Below are 10,145 nucleotides of genomic sequence, written 5' to 3'. Positions count from 1 at the left end.
AGCAATATAATTTTACATTTGTCGGCCAAGATGTTTATTACGTTGAAGGAACAAATTAAATGAATAACTAACAAAACTTGTAACTCACTTTTAAAAAAGCCACCGTTTGTCGTCGAATCTTCATCATCAATACCATCCTCCTTCTACAAGGAAAAAGGCAAATTCAATCATAAATTCATCATTGCATTTCAACATTATATACAATATATAGTATATTCTTCATTAACAATAAAACCAATTGTTAATGTTTTTAAATTTTTTTAGCAAAAAATCCTAGGTCTTATCCGTATGGCAAGCTAATTTCATTTAACAAAATATTGTTCTTATTTAGGATTAATAATATTAAGGATAATAAATTCAACCTGAGGATTATTGTATTTCACTTAAGTTAAGTAAAAAATTGCACTTAAGCATAATGTGCATGAGGGATGACAAAAATGGCTAGTAATACGTGTAATAGAGTGCACCTCACACAAGGAATCTACATGTACCCTGACCAGACTGTTAGTCGGAGACTCGATTGCCTCACGTCAATAAGGACAAAGATAGTAATCGTCATAAAGAGGAAAGTGTACAGAAACAGAAATTCCGAGCAAAAAAAAAACAAAACAAACAAACAAACAAACAAAAACAAAACAAAAAAATAACAAAACAAACAAAAACAAAAAACAAAAAACAAAAAAACTGGATGAATTTCCAATTGAGTCTGGTATAGATCAGACATAACTGATTGTAACACTTCCAAAGAAAGGAGACTTGAGGAAGTGTAGCAATAAAACCATAAGTCTCATCAGTCATCCTAGTAAGGTCTTGCTAAGTATTATTAGTAATAGAATAAAATTGAAGGCTGAAAGTATTTTATCAGAACAAGCTGGATTTAGATGCGGCCGGAGTACTGTGGAGCAAATAGTAAATGTGAGAATTTTAGGAGAGAAATACAGGAATCATCAAATGGAACTGCACCATAACTTCATTGACTTCAAAAAGGCGTTTGATAGATTCTGGAGGAATGCACTATGGCTAGTAATGAAAAAACACAACATTGGTTCTGGGCTGGTTAACAACAACAGTAATGCGGTGTCAGTTAACAATAGCACCCTAGAATGGTTCCAAACGACAGTCGGAGTCCGTGAAGGTTGCATATTGTCCCCATGTCTTTTTAACATCTTCCTGGAACAGATTATGTCAGATGCACTTGAAGACTTCACGGACTGTCACAATTGGTGGCCGAGAGATAACGAACCTAAAATTTGCTGATGATATTGATCTCATCGCGGGCTCAAAGGAAGAACTAGTAGTCTCACTAGGCTGGATACAGATGCTAAAAGTTATGGTATGGAGATAAGTACAGACAAGAGCAAAGTAATGGTTACCTCACGTAGGTTTGATACCCACAATACAACGATCAAAGTGAATGGAAGCACTCTAGAAGAAGTAAAGACCTTTCAGTATCCTGGCTCCACAATGAACGAGGATGTCACATCAGATACCGAGATAAAGAAAAGACTAGCTATAGCAGCGAGCCAGCTTGCGAAATTAAATAAATTGTGGAACTCCCAAGGGATATCCATTTCAATTAAGGTGAAACTGTTGAGATCACTAATCATTTCTATTGCTTTGTATGAATGTGAGACATGGACATACAATGAAAAGATGGAAAAAGAGTTATGGCATTGGAACTCCGCTGTTATAGAAGAATCCTCGGAATTACATGGAAACAGAAAATATCAATTGTCGAAGTGAGAATCAAAATAAAAAGACTTATCGGTGCAGTACGAGCCATTACTAGAAAGGGCACGTAGAAGCGGGAACATTAGCTCATACAGTGATGCACGGGATGGTTGGAGGAACCAGGGGTAGAGGTCGTCCTAAGACCACATGCAGTGGCGTCGAGAGCCAGTAAGGGCCCCGGGGCAACACCTCACATGGGGCCTCCCCTTCACTTGGGACCCCCACTCGGCCGCTCCCCAAATTAAGTCTCCTCCTAAATCTGACAACAAAAGTTTTCATCCTGGCTTGGGCTCGGGCCCTATGGAGATTTTGTTCTTACCCCGCAAATCATTTTCATAACCCAGGGGTTATAATATGCCTAAAAGTTCGCTCTTCACACAACGTGCACCAATTAAATATAAGTAGACAATAGTTAACCTAAAAATGTAAACACCCAACTCTATAATCATCATTCATTTGATAATCCATGCAACTACAATAAGGGGTGTGATATTGTATTCCGTAATTATAGGCCTACAATTTATGGCGTGACGTACGTACCAAGTGAGTGGTGGATGCCGTCAATTGTTTGTTTTCCTTCATAGGGAAGTCGTGATGGTGGTTGTGATTCGATTCTAGAGGGCGATGAGTAACCTGAAGAAGATGTGGGAATAAATCGATTACTTAAGTACAGGGATAAAATATAATATTTGTACAGCACCTTAAAGCTCCGGAAGCAAACAGTTTTTGATATGTTATGTACAACTGACCTTTTATATATTAACGATATTTTAAAAATATGTTTTTTGAAAATTTTTTATACGTTAAATAAATGGATGTTTGATGAAAAACTTGGTACATGTTAATAAGACACAAATTTTGTATTTTTTTTTAATACAAAAAGCTTCTCGGAGCTGCCTCTAGGGCGCAGGAAACGTTTAGAAACATTATCAATAATATTTCATTAATTTAAGAAAGTTATTGTTACATTATTATTATTATTATTATTATTATTATGATTATTATTATTATTATTATGATTATTATTCATTTTTCGCATTATTTGAGATATTTTAACTTACCATCAACATTCCCATGATTTTTTCGAGAAGAAAAAATGCATAGATAGCACCCATTACAGCGAAACCTTTCCAAACAAATGCCAACTCTTCGCTGAGTGGCCCGTGGTCTTCATCGTCATGCGTATCCTCTGATGCCCCATGTGCGTGTAAACCAAATGCCTAAATCGAACAAAATGTTAGCCAATGTGTAATAAAGGATCAAGATAGCCGCTACTGTAATTACCTTTCTTTGATGATGATAATATATACATATTTATATATATATACACTGTCTCTTATACACATCTAGATGTGTATAAGAGACAGACAGTCCCTCTCCCTCATCAATAAAAACAAAAGCGAAATAACGAATTGTTCTGATTAAAAAAACAAAAACAAAAACAAAAAAAATAACAACAAAAAAAAAAACTATATAGCCTGTCTCTTATACACATCTAGATGTGTATAAGAGACAGATAGATAAATGATATACCTGTGGTAGCAGATGTAGAATTGCATCACCAGCCAGAGTAGCTACCGCCAACGCAATGAGTAACTGGATGATGTAATAATAAGATTCCTTACCGATGCATGGCAAAATTACCACACCGCCTAAAGACGCCAGGCTAATGATGATTACAGACCCTAAACCAGCAAGCCATACTGATAATGAGAAGATACATGATCAACATAAATTTCTGAAGCTTGCTTGTTGTGCTCTGTTGAGGTCAGTCCATTAATATGTAATCAGTGGCGTCACACTCGGGCGCTCACGGGGTGTGGGGGGGGGGGCGGAGCGACATGGCCCCCAGGCACGAGGGGCCCCAACATTGTAGTTAAAAAAAATATGATATAAACTATATAATACCTTAGTTGCATTCAGTGAGGCCCCGACAGTTTTAAACACTGAAAATACACTGGCCTGGCATCATCATACAAAAACCGGATTATCTCAGGGCTCATGTAAACAATCACTGCAGTTTTTTTTTTTTTGGACCATTCTATGTTCTCTGACAACGCAGTTAACAGTTCATAAATGCCATAAGCTCTGAGCACAAGCCCCCTCGGACACCGACCGGTGTCGGTGAAAGTTAAGTTTTTTTGTTCGCTCCGCTCACAAACTTAACGGTCGCTTCTGTTGCTTATTAGGTCCCCCAATAACAGTCACCGCCAGGGCCCCGCAAACTCTGTGACGCCACTGCACTGTATGTTGTAATTATAGTTGGATTTAAATAGCTCTTTATGCAGAAGTCTTAAAGGGCTCGATGCGCGCGCACAGCTCGTGTGGCTTCTGGTCATTTCATGTCTGAGCCACCCGGTAAACCCTTGCCAGCTGCTGTTGTTTGTGGACGAGTACACCGGGTTAACCCCCCTACTCGTCTCGAAAGATGTGCGGCTTATTTACAGTTCATGCGCCTATTGTAGGCTTATGTCGGGTCATTGGCATCATTGTCTAGCTACCTCTGTCCCCATTTCAATTCATTTTATTCCGAAACATCTGAAATTTATCAGGCCGTCTATTACTAATTGCTTGCCATTGTAATTAATATGATGACTATCTAGACTACTAGCACTTCTGGAAAAAACTACTTTGAACACAAAAAAGAGCTGTTGAAGGCAGAACACACTATGAGAAATAAAATATTGTTTTTGAACACTATGTATACCTTTAGCCTTGTCTTCTTCCTCTTGTACTGTTTCTTCTTCTTGATGTTCCTCTTCACACGATTTTGAAAGAACCTGCTGCAAAAGAGCTGGACATATTCGCTCGAGATCCTCCTGATGAAGTCCGGACTCGTGATCAATGCCGAATATGTCTAATAAACTTTCCCCACTGTAGCACTGTAGAATATATCTCGTGAGTTAACAAATGGATTGATAAACATCTTTTTTTTATTTGGTTTAAACATTATATTATAGTAATTTTGGAATACTAACAAACAAGTTAAAATCAACAATCCATTGTATTGACAATACAATGATTCCAAAAAAACTAGCGACCAGATCGAAAAAAAAAAAAAAAAAAAAAAAAAAAAAAAAAAAACCCAAAAAACCACTATATAGCTTTTAGTGTGTTCTTCCATGGCGCTATAAATTAGATTTTATGGCTCCATGGTTGTACGTGTCTTCCTTGTTTATTGGGCCTACCTTTTTAGAATCGTTGAATGCATTTTTTTCCCTAAGACTTGAATATTCTTAATGTAACCTCAATAGACCTTTCCGCTAAGCCCCGCCCCTTGGATATTGTTGGTAAGGTCCCACAAGACTACAGTAGGAGCTTTCGATTGCACGACGACGGTAGGACGTAGAACGTAATGACGTCACTAAAAGTCATCTGCGCATGCGAGAACGTTAAGTTCACCTCGTCGAGTTGATTCTGGAACGCAATATCAAAGATCGTATAGCGCCGCTACGCGGCGCTATACGATCTTTGGCAATATGGCCAAATCTAGGTACGCAGAGAACGTAGGACGCCAGGTAGGATTGTCACGCATGAGTGATTCCGTTCTAGCGTCGCGTTTTCGTCGCACAAATCGAAAGCTGCGTTTGTGGGACAACACGTGTGTTTGTAAGACCAGCGGTGTTCTGATTAGTCAGTTGTTAAGTTTGATTGACACCCCAGAAATGTCTATTATTCATATTGTCTTCTTTGAGTGTGGAAAGGGTCAGAATGAGGTTTATTGCCGTAATTTATGTCGAAGTAGTCGTCTCTTTTGTATCTATTACTCTATTGGCCGGGTGAACTCTGAGAATTTACCCTTTCGTCCGTAGCATTCCATGATGCTTTTATCATTACCTACACCAAATAGAGGCTACTGTATTCACCACTGTCTGTTCTGTTTGCCTCCTGTTAGCCAGATAATATGCAAAAACTAATGAATGGATCATCATAATATTTAGTGGAATGGTGGTACATATTATTCCAAGAAATAGATTATACATTTTAGGAAGTAAAGGTCAAAGGACAAGGTCAGAGTCACAGAAATCAGATTTTGTATATCTGGAGTGACTGCTCTAGTTTAGATTCTAATCAAGTCAGATTTTCATAGTATACCTGAACCAGTTATTATTTTCTTTATTTCATATTATTTTATAGACACTTTTATTATCATTTACTTATTTTTTGATTACTTATCATATTGACAATTGTTTTTATGTTGCCTTCTACAGTCATGTCAATTGCTTTCTATTATTTTTATAACTGTTTTTTGTTCAGACACACATAAGTAAGTGTACCACTGATAAAAAATGTAGTATCCGAATAAATTACAGTACTTAGGTTCTATATGTGGTTGCAACACGTTGAATATTGTAGGTTATTTTTTCAGCACAATTTTGGCCATTGGATTTGTTGAGTAGCTTTTACGTTATAGAAAAACATGTCACCTCTTTATTTAACATAAGTCAATTCCATCATGATTTTAATTTGGGATGTGATACTTAAGTACTAAACCAATCTATTATTAATAAAAACAAGTTTTAAACATAACAAGGCACTCACTGCGTCGTCGCACGACGAATTCAACTTCGCTTCTTTTGAGCGCTAGTAAACGCAACGCCGTCTGCTGATTGACGGTGGCAGCAAAGATTTGGTGGCAGTCTGAACGGATCATCGTCATTAAAAACGATCCGTTGCGCGCGTTGTCGCGTTGCGTTCATATAATCGCGTAGGCCGAAGATCGTCGGGCGCAGTGAATGCGCAAACCCGTAACTTTTGTACGTCGAGCACGTAAAATCCTGAAATTAACGTAGGCAACTCCGCAACGCAAGATGAATAAATTATGACGTCATCCGTTAGTGCTACATGGTCTGTCTTAATATGGGTAATTCTATTAAATGTTGACTCTTATTGTTTTGTAATTATTTAATTATTTCCACATAGGCCCTTAGAGGCCTACGTGAAACAAAGCAAATTTGCTTCAAATCGACATCTACTGTCAATATTATTTTGTTAATTTTTTAAATCTGGAACATGATATTAAGTAGGATATTTTATTGTTTTTATATATTATTTCTATTTTTCTATGTTTTTTGTTTTTTGTTTTGACAGACTCGTGTTACAGTTTAGGAGAGCTCCCGATAGCTGATCTAGAGGCCCTAGATCACTTTTGAGCAATAAGAAAATTCGTAGTTAGAACTGCGCATGCCCGTACCCAAGGTGATAAACTTATGATGTGTTTATGTTTATTTATGTCGATTGCCTTGATACGGGCATGCGCAGTTCGAACTACGAATTGGCTAATCTAATCTAGCACGGTTGTATTTTTTTTACAAAATAAATGAAGTGCAACGAAATATTTTACACGTTTTCCGACTCTGTCGAAAGCTTTCTTTAAGTTTTATAAACGATAATTTTTTAACTTAAACGAGGTTGACCAAAATGATGTCACTATAATGCGCCAAGTAAACACGACTTTGATCGTCGAATGTTTCTGATTAATAATTTGCTCACGTAAATGAAGGATTATTCTTCTTACTTGTTTCTCTCCATGGTCATCATCATGGTCATCGCCTTCTTCGTGATCGTGGTCATCGCCTTCTTCGTGATCGTGGTCGTCAACGTTTCTCTTCTTCCGATGATTATGATTATCCTACAAAATAGCATGATGAAAACAGTCGTAAAGTCAGTGGCGTAACTAGGTTCCGAGGGACCTTGTTTCAAAAGTACCTTCGGGGCCCTTGACGCATATAAATTAGCAATTACTACTCTTTTACTGAAGTAGGCCTAATCCATACTAATATTATTCCCCGCCGAACATCATTCCGGGCACGAACCCATGAAATCAAGTATTGTACAATTTATTATTTTTCATGGCACTACCTAGAGAAATAAACCTAAACAGACCATAATTATATTTAGCGTTTGCGTTGATAAAAACCGGCACTGGTATCTCCGCATGTTTATTTCTATTTTTCTGTCGGTAGAGTGAGCCCTCACAGTGAAAACACTGCTCTTCCAAGGGGCTCCACAATACAATAGAATCTACAGAAAAACTAACAACAACAACAAAACTACAACAAAACAAAACAACAGTAAAAACAAAACATACAGAAAAAAGAAGAAGAAAAAAACAACACAAAACAAAACAAAATTACAAAACAAAACAAAACTACAGTAAATCTTAAGTTATTATCTTTTGAATTTGTAGTAGAGGACAGTCTGGTATATGCTTTTATCTTGTCGAATTACTTCGGCTTGAGACATTAACAACTTGAGTTTCTCGCTATGGAGATGTACTATCAATTGCATTGTATTAAGCCTCATGTAATGTGTTTGCTTTTGGTAGTATATCGATTACTATGTAAGCAGTTTTAATTATTTAGTCAAATAATGACAGATAGACAAAGTGAAAGTTTTAGATAATAGACCACTAAAAATCGGGGGTTTACTTTTTTATGGTTGACATGTGAGAGAGATGAGCATTGCTTGAATTAGGTTGATTTTACATTTGTCCTATCAGAAGAATGTTTTTTTTTTCTTTAGATAACCAGAAAAAATATGAAATAATTATAGGATGATGAGGTGATGATGACGGTAATGATAAAGATGGTACTGAATCAGTGATGGAGACACTATCAAAGCTGCTGACTTGAGATTATATACCCATACACACCTCAGCCCCACCTTGAGGCTAGGTGCAGATTTTAAAAATTTAACCACTTCTAATAATATGCCGACATCAAGTTAATTGCAATATGAAAAAAATAACTGAAACTATCGTTCGTGCAGTCAATGTTCAAGCAGATGCTTACATATAAAACTGCAATTTCTATTGTGAATATTGGAAAAAGTATAAAATTTTACAAAAAGAGCTTGAGATAGGGCCTGGAAGAGCGTAAATGTCAAGCCATTGTGACCAATGCAGACTAAAGTGAAGTGAGTCCAAGCTGGAATTAATGAGCTCCAAAGTACCAAGGCCAGGGTACAGGGACAAACGCCCCAGCAATCATCAGCGGTAAAAAGAAAGAATAGTTTTTCTGACAAGCGATTCTTAGTAACTTATATTGGTTAGGCTTTCATGCATGCATAGATGACGATCTGTTTCACTGTGGATATTTCCATTCATCACGATGATATCCGAGTTTGAGTGACAATTTTTAGGCCTACAATTGGGCATAGGGGCTTTGGCATATATAATTGATTATTTTGAAGGTAAATTAACAATTTCAAATGATAAAATGATCTAGATTTTTATTTACGCATGGCTTTATTGGTCTTTTTTTTTATAAGGGGGCGAGCCCTTATAAATAAGGGCCCCTGGAGCTTGGGGCCCAGGTTCAACGAACCTGCTGAAGTAGGTAGTTACGTCACTGGTAAAGGGCCCCTGGAGCTTGGGGCCCAGGTTCAACGAACCTGCTGAAGTAGGTAGTTACGTCACTGGTAAAGTAGGTAGTTACGTCACTGCGCAAAGTATACGGCCACATCGGTGGCAGATATTGCAGGCAAAGGCGTAGATCCTGGGGGATGGGGGATATATCCCCCAATATTTGAAGGGGGGATGGCCCATTGTATCATCCCCCCAATATTTTGACTATGTATGGGATAAAATGGAAGTTTACACACAAAAGACTGTCACAGAAATAATTTGCAACGTCTTATGCGCTTACAAAGATGAAAATTAGCATAATGTATTAATGTTGATAACAAAATTATTTTATCTGTTACCAATCTAAGCTCTTCTTTTCTTGGATGTTAGATGTGTTTGCAAAGAGAGCCACATTTCACACCGAAGGGTGTGTACGACATCAGTAATGTTATGTCAATTCCAAAGTTATATCGGTTGATGAGGAATTTATTGATTAGGCCTATGATAGCAAATTGCATCAATTTATTTTGCAAAAACAAGGTTTCCAGCTAGCTTCAGAGGGGGGACAATCCCCTGTCCGCACAAGGGCACACATTGGCGCTAACCCCAGGCGAGTAACAGGAGTCTTGGGTCAGAGTGGGTATTTTTTTTTTTTTTTTTTTTTAATTTTTTTTTTTTTGTTTTTTTTTTTTAAATCGTTAATTTTAGACCTTGGTAGGCCTACAATGTAAACCTGTCGGTAAACCTGTATACATATGACTATACAGTATTTTCCTATACTATTGGTCTAGGCCTAGCCTAGGGAGGCCTTCTACTAGTTTAGACTAGCCTACTCCAAGACCTTAAGTGTTGCTAATTCCGGCCCACATAGAGCTACGCTCATGGCACTGGACACAGCAAAAATTCCCCCATCATTAATGGAACGGGCCTCGTAATGCTTAGCTCGCTAGGTTTTGATTTTTTATTTTTCGCATGTCTAGTTGTCGTAAAATATAAATCAAACCAGTCATGCTTGGATGATTTTTGATTTACGTTTGGAACAGAATTTGGAGAGGGCGTTTGATCA

General features: G+C 37.4%; 1 protein-coding gene across 2 annotated transcripts in view; it reads right to left on the bottom strand.

The window, feature by feature from the left end:
- The window catches only part of LOC117118009 (zinc transporter ZIP12-like), a 32,207-nt gene that overhangs the window by 2,561 nt on the left and 19,501 nt on the right, over nt 1-10,145 (bottom strand). For both annotated transcript variants that reach the window (XM_033262507.1, XM_033262506.1), the window contains exons 6-11: nt 7,250-7,363; nt 4,439-4,613; nt 3,265-3,434; nt 2,793-2,951; nt 2,272-2,364; nt 89-143 (exon numbers count right to left, since the gene is read on the bottom strand). In XM_033262507.1, the coding sequence (XP_033118398.1) occupies nt 89-143; nt 2,272-2,364; nt 2,793-2,951; nt 3,265-3,434; nt 4,439-4,613; nt 7,250-7,363 (766 nt within the window). The remainder of the gene's footprint in view (nt 1-88; nt 144-2,271; nt 2,365-2,792; nt 2,952-3,264; nt 3,435-4,438; nt 4,614-7,249; nt 7,364-10,145) is intronic.

This window comes from Anneissia japonica, unplaced genomic scaffold (genome assembly GCF_011630105.1).
Source record: "Anneissia japonica isolate Jap-2015-1 unplaced genomic scaffold, ASM1163010v1 scaffold785_len581690_cov155, whole genome shotgun sequence".
In the NCBI taxonomy this organism is placed as follows: domain Eukaryota; kingdom Metazoa; phylum Echinodermata; class Crinoidea; order Comatulida; family Comatulidae; genus Anneissia; species Anneissia japonica.
This window is presented reverse-complemented; position numbering and strand designations above follow the sequence as displayed.